Raw genomic sequence first — 13,140 nt, 5'->3', positions numbered from 1 at the left:
AAGTAGGGCTGCAGAGGTTGAGAGAGGGTTTTGCAAGTATGCAGCTGCCTTGTAGGCCTGGTCAGATTTTCACATTCAACTTGATGGCCCTTCCAGCCCCCCCTTTATAGAGCTACAATTTCTCCTATAATTGAAGGGATGCTTGCATGTGGTTACCTGGATACATAGTATTCTGTCTGTCCAGGGTTTCTCTCTTCACGCTGGGAAGATCATACACTTCTCGCATATTTCCAGGTCTCTTGAGGAGTACTGAAATCATTTGACCACCCAAGTGATTTTCTCCACAGAAAAATAATGCCTTTCTGGATTACACCAGTACGTTTCCAATCAGATCTGTAGAAAAAGGTCAATCAAACAAACAAAAAGCCCCAGACCTCCACCTTGAACGATTTTTGTCCTGTGTCATTGAAAGGGGGATGTGTATGCAGTGGGGAGGATGGTGAGAAGAAGATTCTAGCATGTTGAAGATTTCCTTTGTTTAAACTGTCAGGAAACAAAAAGGAGAGAGTCCCTGCAGCAATTTAAGCTGGTAGCCAATATTCATTTTTTATATCTGAAATGCTTGTTTAATAGCATTACCAGACTGAAATTACCTTTTGGACAAAAATAATACAAGTGGAACGAATAGCTTCTATGCAGAGCAATTGAGTTAATGTTGCCATAGGAACCTTTATTTTTCTCTGACACTATTTTAACAGTGTAGCCTTAATTGCATTTAATATCATGTACAGTTCTTGCCTTGTGAGTATGCATAACTGAAATTCTGCAAGACTGAGCTAGGGCTGGAGTGCTTTGTCACATTCCTCTGTGTCAAGATGGCACAGCGTTTGGGCAGAATGATCACATTTAGCAAAAACACTTGCACTATTCAAAATATGATCTCTTTTTTTAAAGGTAATTGTAGGGTCTTTGCATGTCCAAAGGCTCTTAGTGGATTTTATATAATCCTTTGTGATCTACTAACCTGAAGATTATGTACACTTATTGTATTGCTTTCACATCAATATTGAGCATACTAAAAATCTAATCAGCAGAATGAAGCAAAAAATAATGTGATCCTTGTCAAAATGAGAGCAAGTTTTGCTTTTCAGACCCTTCTTGTCTTAGAGTACCTCTTGATTTCAGGAGGGCTAAGGTTAGCTTGATGCAAAAGTAACAAATGGGGAGGAAGTGCCCGTAAACGTGGTGGTGCCTTGATTAAGGCCATGCTTCTTTGCTTTGAGTTAGCCTCCCAAGAAGGGCAGTGCTTCCAGCCTAGAGTGGGTTGACTAACTTTATTTAGGTATTACACCAACTTAGTTGTCCACCAGCAATAACTGAAGTACAACCATTGGATCTCCTCATCCAGAGACCTCCTTGTAGGACAGCTGTGGGCCTTGGCCCCAGGTGGCTAAGGCTGGCATGGGCAGGAGAACGGGCAGGGGTGTAAGAGTCAAGTTAAACAAAACCAGTGGCTTTGAGACATAGGCCAGGCAGCAAACTGCAACCTGAGAGTATCTCACAGGAGCAAGGGGAAACTGTATTTGAGGAAGAGCTCTAGCACTTCAGTCTCTGTGAATCTTTGAAGTTCACAGTGGTCTGAAACCATGTGCCCTTGTTCCTGCTGTCTAAGAAGTTAAAAATAAGTATTTTGACTAATGAAATAAGTTCAAAGAATCTTAGCCTGGGGCAGTTAAACAAAGTAAGTAAATGTGTGGAGGCCCTTGAACTACAACATCACAGAATAGCAGAATGGTTGGAAGGAACCTCTGCAACTCGTCTGGTCCAGCCCCCCTGCTTAAGTAGGGTCCCCTGGAGCTGGCTGTCAGTCCTCAGTCACCCTTGCATTAAAAAAAATATAAAAAATTAAAAAATTCTGTTCAGGGTGAACCTTCTGTATGTGAGTTGGTGTTCATCACCTCTAATCCTGTTACTGGGCACTACTGGAAAGACCCTGGCTCTGTCCTCTCTGTGCCCTCCCTTCAGGTATTTATACACACTGGTGAGATGCCCCGGAGCCTTCTCTTCTCCAGGCTGAACCATCCCAGCTCTTTCAGCCTTTCCTCATAGGAGGGATTCTCCAAAAACGTGTGGCAGATGCGTGAACAGATCTGTTAATCTGTGCTTCATCTATCAATATATAAAAGAGATGTGGCAATTCCAAAGCTCAAAGGTACTGCATATCTTGAATGTTCCTTACCTATTTCTGTTACAGTAAAGCAAAATGGTACCAGTCAGGGAGTAGAGCAAGTGGTAACAACCTAGAAAAGACTTGCGTGAGGGGGACCACAATAGAAATCCGCAAAACCATGAGTGATTAAATTCAAATTAAGTTAGTAAAAGTGAGTTGCAAAGCAAAAGGTGAGGGTTTATTATATCACGAATAGTAGATGGAGTCTTTGGCTAGACAGATGCCCACTTGGTCAGACCCAATCTGGCCTCCTAGCTTGTGTTATTAATATATATTGCAACTTAATCTATCCCAGTGTTTCTGCTGGTGTTCACAAAGAAATACAGTTTCCTAAAAAAGGGGAAGAAAGGGGGGAAGAGTGTGTGACGGTTATGAACAAAATGGTTGTTGATCCCTTTGATAACTGTACGTGCACAGATTCAGACATGCTTTTTGAATTGCTGTGCTTGATGATGATGAAGATTTAATGCCATCTGTTCCTCAGACAGGTTCTCTTCTAATAGCTTAAACGTGGTTTTCCTGGGTGCTGCAAAAGTCTTTTCTTTCATTTCCAAAATGGTCAATGTGAATATTAAGCTATTCTGTGTGAAGAACTTAAACATTTTTAGGAATGGTGAAAGTTTGTCCTAACCTGTTGTTTTCAGCTACAAAGCTTAGATGTTTGCAAAAAACTAATAAAATGGGTCAGTGGTTCATGGGGAAGGGCAAAAGCAGATTAGCTTTATTGCAAGGGGAAATGTACTGTTGTCCTGATTTTTCTGATTCTTTCATTTTTTGTTTGCCACTTTGCAGTAACAGAATGCATAAAGGATTCTATTATATCAGCCCGGAATAATGTAACAAAGCAGTCATGTAGTTCAATTTTCCATGGGGAAGGCAGGCTTTTATCAAACCATGTGGAGGATAGTAGTAATGGACTAGATTTTCATTATTAATGTACTGCATGTACCCAGTGCATTGCAATGGCATGATGCCGCTGTTCCACGAGCAGTCAGCAGAGAGTTGTATCATCTTTCTGAGCAAGGATTTTTGTTTCCAGCATGGAGGGGTACTTCTAGTCTGTAAAGCCAGAAACAACAAAATGCATTTTCTTCATCTCTGCATCTCTTTTGGAGCCAGCTCGTCTCCATGGCAACATGTTAGACCAAAAGAGATGTGGAGACTAGGGAGGGAAGGAATGAGTTAGAAACAGCCGGGCGGTGGTGTGTGTCCCCACGTCAGCACATCAGCCTTTTGATAGGATGATTTTGTTAACACCCATCCAAGGCTCCTGTGCAGAGCTTCTTTATTAGAGCAGCCGCCAGGGCATCTGCTTCTCCCTCCTGCATCCTTTTCCTATTCTCTTATATTTTGTATTTTTTTTTCCCCCAAATACGCCCTCCGCTCCCCCCCTTTTATTTGAGTTGCAGTCTGATTGAAGATGTGCAGCTCATTTTCAGCTTTCTGTGAGCTTCCTTGTGATGTGGTATTTTGCAAAGGCAGGAAGGCATGGCTGCATTTCACTTGACCTTAGCAGCGAAGTGAAATCTCGTCTATGTTGCTGAAGGATACTGACTATGCAGAAATTTATTGAAGCAGATTATTACGAACTGGACTGGTATTACGAAGAATGCACAGATGGTAAATATTTCTAGTCTCTTGTTGCAGAATTTGGAGCTTGTAAAACCGGACCATCGTTATTCAATGGTTTAAAAAATGAATTACCTCAAAGAAGGCAGCACCCTGGTGTGGCGGAGATGCCCGCATCTCTGTTGCACCTCGGCCTCTCTTGTGAGCATGCTACAAGAGACTCTGCTGTATACCTTTCCCTTTTTCAAAGGGAGTGGCAGAGGAGCATATGCACTATATGATCAGTCTTTGGGCAGGGGAAGAAATATTTGAAATGCTAACTGTATGTATAAGAATTCAGCTGAATTTAAATACACTTACTGTAAGATTCTGTATTGGTTTGAGTTTTAAGTCTTTGGGTTTTCTGCATTACCAATATGCTGTAATATGTATATATTTAACATATTAGTAGACAGTACATGTTTTCTCTCTGTGTATTTGTCTGTGAAAGACATTTAAAACAGTAGCTTCTTAAGTGAGCCAGTTAACTTCTTGAATTGAAAAAAATATAAACTTTGGCAAGCACTATCTTCTCAGCTGCTTGCAATTTTTGTAACGTTTACTTAGGCAATTATTTTTTTTTATTGGAGCATTGAATGTTTTCATCAGACTTCTGATAGAAGGCACTTGAGGAAGGATAAGGAATGGCTAAAACTGTACACTCAGCAGAGTGGAAAAATCAAGATTCCTTATCAATGGCACCCAGTGGTAACCTCTAACCCAAAATGCAGCCTTTGGGAAAGGAGTAGTTGTATATGGATTTTATTCTGGTTGTAGAGCTTGACTTAAATGAGGCAAGTCCGAGATCACAATGAAGCAAAGAACAGAAAGCAGTAAGGAGTGTAGGCCCAGGGGATGTTGTACATATGTAGTACACGAAGATATTTCATAGTGCTTTGATAACAATATCAGAGGGGACATGAAGAGTAAAGATGTGTGACAAAATTTGAATGGGTTTTTATGGTCCTTTGAGTGGCATATGCCTCCATTTGTTTCTCTGTACTAGATTTTGGAACAAATTGCAGTTTTAGAAGCTTGTTAAACTTGAACTTCTCTTACCTTTGATTATTTCTGTCCAGGTGTTCAGAGAGGAAAGGTGCATATTTATTTGAAAGATCTGACCACTTTAAGTTGGACTGAATCCATTACATAACCTTTATCCTCTAGGTTTAACCCTAGTAAATACCGTAGCATCACATTAATCTGCATGATGTAACAGGCTGAGTTGGCCTGATTTTAGAAGCTTAAAAAATAGAACAGTTGTACTGTCATTAAAAGCTGTAGCTGGTTTTTTCCCACCCCCAGGTTAAATACAGATAGCCTTCTTTTTATTGTTCTTTTTTATGGTCCTTTGTCTGCATGGTTGAAGTGTCATTGTGTCATTGAAGAGTGACATGCCTGAGTGTATGAGCTAAGAACTCATCTGCTCCTCAGTTTTGTCTTAAGGTGTGTACTGCGCTGGAGAAGCTGCGGGAGTTCCACGGTAATGGAATAAGCAACAGGCGTTGGGCAAACATTTACATACCTTGTGGGATCAGGGCCTCAGGAGCACTCTAGTGCTTGGTCTCATTCTGGGCTTACAAGTTTTCTTGCAAGTGCTGAGCCCCCACCCAGTGTACTTCTTCCATGAGCTGAGACCTACAGAGCCTCAGGTGGAGTTTGTGCTAGCTGGCTTCTTCAAGTGTTTGGGGAGTTCTCCCCTAAGAGAAAGCAGGGTTTAATGTCTGACTGGAAAATCTCTCCTGTAGGTAAGGCATAATGCCTTTTTTAATTTTTTTTTTTATTATTTACTACTTTTTACATGATGGAAGGCTAGTGCACTCAGCCCTGTCTCAGCCTCTCAGGTGAATGGTAGTCTCATAAGGTTTAATGGAACTTTATGGGGTTTAGGTTTCTTTTGCTTCTCCCAGTTGAAGTGTGTGAGAGAAGGATTTGAGAGGTGTGGTGGAAGGCATAGTTGATACTGGCATATTAATTTGGGTTTAAAATAGTGTTGGCATTTCATGTTGGAGAAAGGTATTCTGATTGTAGTGGGACAAAAGGCATCTTTAAAATACGGTAGAAAAAGGACCTTTTTAAAAAACCTAGAGCAGGTAGCATATTATAAGAGATGTCTGTCTCTTGATGTTTGATTTTTCTGCCATGTATTTGTCGATACCAGAGTCACTTGCCTGAGATGCTTTTTATACTTGGTAGAGAGTGATAGGCAGTTGCAGCTCAGCTGACCTGTTTTGAATATCTATTTTAAGACAAGAAGCCTAGTTAGCTTATTTCTCTGCTATACATGGACTCTCTGGAACTCAGATGTATGTGTGCATTCAATTATCAGTCCTACCCAGTTCATCCTTTTTGGTAAATATAACGTTGGAGGAGAGTTGGTGGTACCTTGAAACTGATAGAAAACCTCACAAGATGATATCGTACAGAATTATTTTTCCGATTAAATTGTTCAAACATTCTTTATCAAAGCTGCTGGGACTCATGATTTCAATGTAAAAGGTGTGGGTTTATTTGTTTTACATTTTTAAATAATTATTTTATCGGCGTATCATTTCTTGTTCTTCAAGGGAAAAAGCACTCCAAAATTACACCAGGATATACGGTTTTAATGCTGTTACTTAATAGGTAAAGAAGTGACTCTCACTTTTACTTCAGATTTAATGAACTTCTGTCTGGACTGACATTGTAATAATGTCTTCAACTTGCATTTGGTGGTGGTAGTTTTTTTAATACCTTGCAATAGCAAATGAACAAATGCTCAAAGCTTACAATTGACAAATCTTTACAAAGACTTTCTTGGGTTGGAATAATGAATTAATCCCTTTACATAAGGTCCTTTACAGAGTTTATCCTTGGAAGGAGTGGATGGAATTAGACAATATTTATGTCACACTCTTTTTACCTGAAGATTGAATCACCGGCATTAGCTAACATTACATTAAATTGAAACCTCTATAAATAAGAGCTATTACACTGTGCTTTTTAGATACTTTTTCAAGTATAATATTTTATAATATGAGTGACAGTTGCCACCTTATTTGGTATTAATGAAGTATATTGTGTAGGTGGAATGGGGAGGAGGAAAGAGCTGGGTGTGTACTTGAGTAGGAAAGCAGTTATTTTCCTAGCAGACTTTGAGATTGAGAGAACCAGTGACAAAAGAGGAAAAGATGGAACTTTTGCAGACTCTTATTGTGAAAGGTAACAGTATAAACATCTAGGCTCATATGGATGGTTTTTTTTAGAGAAAAACAAATAGATTCTTAAAAAAATGCACACAACACAAGTTGGGTGAAAAAAATAATGCAAAAAAACCTCCCAAACAGCTAAATAAACAAATATCATAGAACTATAGAATGGTTTGGGTTGGAAGGGACCTCAAAGATCATCTAGTTCCAACCTCCCCTGCCATGGGCAGGGACATCTTCCACTAGACCAGGTTGCTCAAGCAGATACCCATAGAAATCATTATGAATAGCCATGTCCCTCTCCCTCTTTCTTAGGCCAATATTTTTCATCCTCTCAACGAGCAGTGCTTTCTAGAGATATCCAGGTTGGCTTTGGATCAAATTACTTTTCTTCTGGTTTCTTCCATTACTTGTTTATTTCTAGCTGAGCAACTCTACACTAATGCCTGAGAGTTCATTGCCGACAATTCCAGATGACTTTGTGTATGTGCAGTTGGCTCTTTCCTCCTCCTTTTGTTGGCTATGAGTTTTGGCAATTTCTCATGGACAAAACAGTGTCTTTTTCCCCTGCCAGTCACACTGTGTACCCTATTTGTCACACATGCCGAAGCTTCTAACCCCTTTTGTTTGCCTGAGCAACTTCATCTTACTCTCTTGGTCATTCTGGCACCCCTTATCCTGCTTTTGCTCTTCTCTGTAACTTTCAACCCTGACCTGTATCTTCCTCCTGCTCACATTGAAATGTTGTCATCTCTTGTTCTGTGTGCAGTTTGGAGCCCCTGTCCTCTGTTCTATGTTCCACTCTACTGAAATGATTGTCGGCAAGCTCCCTAACTTTCTTTTTAGCTGAACAATAATTAACAATTATAATGCCTGTTCTCCTTGACCTCTCAGCCACTTTAAGCATCATTATTTATCCTTGCCTTGCTTATATTGCAGTGCCTTTGCAGATGTGAAACTGTCCTGGTTCTTCCCTGCCACCCCTCCACCTTTTTTTTTCTTTTTTTTTTTTCCTCACTCCTTTAAGGTAGCATTAGAAGAATATTTCATATTCCCTGCTGCAGCTCTTCAAGAATTCTTGGTTATCCATGTTTCTTCTCTGTGCACCTTAGTTACAGGTAACCTCGCAAACGCCCATCTGCCAGCTCTGTGGGTGGCCCGGTCAACCTTTTTACTTAAAATACCCTTCCCTTGACACCTTCTCCGTTACAGTAGGAGCTTGGCTGATGATTGGGCATTTATGATGAGTCGTCGTCTCCCTCATACATTGGCCCCTTTTGTCTCCATCCCTGCGGACAGAGTAACTCTGGTGTTACTCCGGATGTTGAGTGGATGCTGACTGTGGGTACGCCATCTAAATCTATGAGAATCTTACGAATGCTTATAGCATCCAATCTCTAAAACAGCCCTTGCTCTATAGGTACGCAGCTAAAATTCTCGTTCAGGTTGTTCTTATTTTGCTCCTGTGTCCTTGATACTTGATAACTATGGTTGAACCTTGTTTATATTCATGTAATCATTGATATAATTTTCCTAGTTTTCTGCTTTTGCCACGTCAATTCTTTTACTTTATTCCTCCACTGACTCTCTATTCTTTATCCAGTCAGACCTAAGCTACTTCTACTTGTATGTTGTCTTTACGTGGCTTATTTTTCAGTATAGAAGTGTTTTTCCTTTTTATTCTGCTCAGCCACTGAATTTCTAGATAAGCTTTTTCCCAATTCATCCCATTTCATTCCCTTTCTGCAAAAGTAACATGCTGTCCTTTTGGTTGAGTTGACAGGAAATAATTTGGGTGGGCTTTTGAAAGAGTGGGAAACATGTAAAACCTGTAAACATTTGAGCAAGTTAACTTTGATTGTACATCTTAATGGAAAGCACATGTTCAGGGACCAGTTTATCCCCCTTCCTTGAAAAGCCCACCCCAAAACATCCATGTTTCTTCATCAACATATTTTTAAATGTGGGTGTTACTGTTTCAGCCACTGTTTTTACAACTTATTAGCTTACAGAGAATCTCTTTGTTCTAAATGAAGCATTATTTCTAGTGAATTGTGGTCAGAATTAATGTGGTTAATTGTGCAAAAGCGTAGATGTTTTTATTCATGAAGGAAGGTTAAAATTATTTGATTGCATTGGAGTTCCTTGGAAATGAGTCAGGATAAGAGGATTTATTTGTATTGTGTCCAGCCTCACCCTTCTTCAAACTAGCTCCCTGTTTGTGTGTTTCCTGCTTGATTGCAGAGTTACTGAAGGCGGGCTGTACCTTAGTGCAAGCATCGCCTGCGGAACGTGCACCCGTGTGCTTTAAGCATTGCCACTGACTCAGCAGGCTTCCTGAAAGGAGTTAAATATCTTCAGCCGCTAATTCAGGGTGGTGATTGCAGCAAACATGCCAAATTTACTTTGCAGTGGTAACCCATAAAAATGAATGTTCATTCTGGTATGTTCTTTAAGTTCCTGAGTATGTGAGGAAATATTAAAAATATCTCTTGAATCTTTCATGATAAGAATGTATATTTTCAGAACTGTATACAACTTAGCTTTTTTCCCCCCCATAGCTGCTTATTGTTTGCTATCTATTGGAAACCTGGCTCTTAATTGTAACAAGTAAATATGTCTGCTCTAGTGAAAGGGCCTAATGCAGAACAACACTAAAAATGAGTTGATAGTGTGAGGGTGCGGTACGCATTCCTTCTCCACCCATTATGTATTTGCATCAGCATTTATCACATGCTGATATCAATATAGGCATTGCAACACTTACCTTTCTCTCAGGTTTTGAATGTCAGAGTCCTCCTGTGCAGCGCGAGTTGACATGAGTCATGGTTCAGAAGTCAACTTGTGGGAATACTTGTTTACTCTCCTTACGTTGTCATGTACATTGGGCAGCAGCATGCATGTTCTCGGTGTGTCACCCACCACTCTGCTCTCCTTTATAAGCTGGTTGGTTAGCTATAGCTGAACACTTGTCAGCAGTGTTGAAACCAAAAGAGTTTAAAGTTAACAGGATTGGCAGGGGTGGACTTTTCTGTCCTAAGCTTTAAAAGGTGCTTCTTGCATTCTTTTAAAGATGTCTGAGTCTTATTGTTTTGGTTACTCACTGAATTTCCATTCTCTAGCTATTACTAAAATGTGATAGATTGACACTGGGTGGCAGCTAGGTACTTAAGACTCTTACTGTCTGGGTTTTTTTAATTCTTTTATTTTTGAAGAGTTATGAAGATACAGAAAAGCTCTAAGGAATCAGAAACTAGAAGTAATCCCCATTACATTATTATTAGAATTGCATATTTTAATGACATGAGATGAGAAAGGAACAATCCTATTTTTTCCCCAACTGAGTTCTTGAGGCTGCTGCTGAATATTGCAGTAAATTTTGACAGTCAAAGGTCAAGTCGTTAAGTTTGAGTAGTAAGATCTTTCTTTATTCAGAAATGAGTGTTCCTTTCCTCAGCAAGCACTTATGTGTATTTCATATCCGTTGGCTATTGTTTATATAAACATTGTTACATGATATCAAGAGTTTAGAACTGAAAACAGAGTAATTCATCCTGATTGTATAAAATTAGTTCCTTCCTACCTCATACTACCTCATACTTTCACACCACTAGAGAAGTGGTAATAGAGAAATTGTTCTTACATGACCCTAACTGTTCTAAGTGTTTGTCTGTCTCTCTCCCTGGCAGTTATGTCCCCTCCGAGGGTGATGAGCTGCCTTTGCTTCGCGGTGCCTCCACTTTGCCCGCGACTGCTTTGCTTTGTGACACAGACAGGAGTGCTTTCTGCAAGCAGCAAAGGGCACCTCTTTGCCATGGAAAGTAGGGGAGGCACCCTGGCAAACATTAAATATCTATAGCAGTAAAAAGTTAAATAAGAAGGTTAACCTGCCCTGAGTGTGTACTCAAGTTTAGCAAACACAATGTGTTGGTAACGAGGAGGTCTGAGCACAAGGAGTTCTGTTTGTTGTGGAACAGAGAAGAGATAGGGTACGCCCTTGGAAATGCACTGCTAGGGTGCATATGTGGACTTGGGGCATTTCATTTCCCACAGCGGACAGAAGAGTAAAGATAACTGTAGAAAAGATGGCATTTAACAGGTGATGCGATATGTCATTTAAATGCTTCATGCAAGCGTAATCTTTTTTTGTGAAAGCAATTAAAAAATGCCCCAAACACCTGCTCCCTTCCCCCCAGCCCTGCTCTTCACACAGTGGTTTTAGTGTGTGGTGGGTGCTGCGCTCAGACCATACTATCCAACAGCCGCAACTTTCAAGATCTCTCCGCTGGGTGGGACTAGCGTGTGCATGCGTACAGGCTTCGGCTGTTCACTATTCCTGTGAAAGCTGTTATTTGCAGCATTAGGCAACTTGAGAGGTGATTTAACTCTGTGAAGGTGCACACCCTTCACCAGGTGTGACAGTCGGAGGCTGAGTCGGACTTCCGTGTTGCCAAGACACTTGTGGGAAGCTACCACTTCACTTGGAGGAGCAGAGGCAGAGGAGAGAGAACTCTGTTGACATGAGGAGTGCCGGGGAGGGGGCTTTCAGTCCACTTACTTTGTCTGAAATATGCTAGTGGAGCTGTTGAGCAAAACCTGGCTACCTTCGGAACTGGTATGAGGAACAACATGAATCTTCTAGTAATTATTAGACAGATGGTCTCCTCCCTTCTCTACCACATCTGTACAACACAAAGCTGTTGTGCTCAGGACAAATACTCAGTTGCTCAGGAGCTCTTTGGCTGAGCATGTGAGTGAGGAAAGATGGTATCCTGCTTTCTGGAGACCTTGCTTTGCTCTCCCCAACAATACAGCCTCCGAGGGAATGTCTTCCCATCTCCTGTGAGACTAAAGCATCGTATCGGGTCTATCTGGGATAACTTTGGCAATGTCAGTAAACGAAGAAGAAAGCTTTGAATATGACTATGAAAAGGAAAATAAGAGCCAACGCAGATTTAACAGGCAGAGCCTTGAAATCTTGGAAGAAGGTACTTTGCACCTTTTGGTTTTAAACTTTTATGGTTGTTTACATGTAGGGGTTTTGAATGATGTGTGGCTATTTAAAATACTAAATTTTATAATTTTTTTCATGTGTAGCCAGTATTTTCAGATGAAATATGATGAAAATACTCCCATAAGAATAGGGTGAATATTAATTTATGTACACTTTAAAGAAGAAATACATGATCAACAGACGCAGGCTATGCAATACCTTTTTATATAATGAAGCTGGATTTGGGAAATGATCTTTCTTTGGAAATGTAGTACTTTTTTTATATGTATAGCTCGTATGTGTGTTATGAGGCTGCATCTGTAAGGTTATCATTCCCCACAGGTACTTCTAAAAATGAGCAAAAGAACAGAGCAACAATTTTGTGCTTATCCATGAACTTGAAAGCATGTAGATAGAAATAATCCAAGTTGTGGGTTTTGTGACTAAACTGTTCATCAAAACCAATGACCCAAAAATCTTGTCATACTTTGTGGAAATCATAGACATCTGTGGTATTGCAGGCAACTGGCCTGTTAGGGTGGGAATATGAATCTGTGTACATTGAAAATCCTCCTATGCACCTGCTGCGTAGAGAATGTACCCATTCAAGGGCTGCTTCCAGCCAGTCTGGCAATTTTATTTTCAGGACTTCAGGTACCAAAAGTTAAATGTACCATTTATGTTATTTCATGTGCTGTAAATTTTACTCCAAAATAGTGGTTTTGTGGTAGAGAACTGGTATTTCCAAATACACTATTGTAAAGCTGGTGTAAGGATGCTTTGAAAGGTAGTTAGCACAGAGTGTGACCTGCTGTGAATTTAAATCCTTATTCACCTCATGGGAAATAGTTCCTGCGTCCAGAGCCTCAGTGGATGTAACGTGCTCTGTTGCATAGGAATTTCCTGTAAAGACTTCCTCAAAACAAGTATTCCACCTGGATTTCATTCATAGTCAGTCAGTAAACCATCCGTCTCTACTGTTGTGGGTCTCTGAAGGAAGCTGAAACAACTTGTTTGTCTGTGCAAAATAGGAAGGTGCTTGAGAGAATACTGGTAAAAGGAAACTTTAAAACTGCGGATTGGGGTGGGGAGGAAACTTACTGAGAGAGGCCAACCCAGGTTGTTCTGTGTTGGATTCCTATTTTTTCTAGTGATTAAATGGTTGCTGAAACATATATCAT

The 13,140-nt window shown here is 40.3% G+C and overlaps 1 protein-coding gene across 11 annotated transcripts in view; it reads left to right on the top strand.

Annotated features, from left to right (window-relative positions):
* Positions 1-13,140, top strand: part of TRAK1 (trafficking kinesin protein 1) — a 130,333-nt gene that overhangs the window by 75,814 nt on the left and 41,379 nt on the right. For 2 of the 11 annotated variants that reach the window (XM_054815657.1, XM_054815656.1), the window contains exon 1: positions 11,417-11,954. The exons of 5 other annotated variants lie outside the window; for them this stretch is intronic. In XM_054815657.1, the coding sequence (XP_054671632.1) occupies positions 11,855-11,954 (100 nt within the window). In that variant the 5' untranslated portion in view covers positions 11,417-11,854. Of the gene's footprint in view, positions 1-3,448; positions 3,791-11,416; positions 11,955-13,140 lie in introns of those variants that run through there. 4 more of the 11 variants (XM_054815659.1, XM_054815661.1, XM_054815658.1 and 1 more) reach the window with 4 other exon arrangements.

Source organism: Grus americana, chromosome 2, assembly GCF_028858705.1.
Source record: "Grus americana isolate bGruAme1 chromosome 2, bGruAme1.mat, whole genome shotgun sequence".
In the NCBI taxonomy this organism is placed as follows: Eukaryota; Metazoa; Chordata; class Aves; order Gruiformes; family Gruidae; genus Grus; species Grus americana.
The sequence above is the reverse complement of the archived record's forward strand: the minus strand, read 5'-3'. Positions and strand labels throughout refer to the sequence as shown.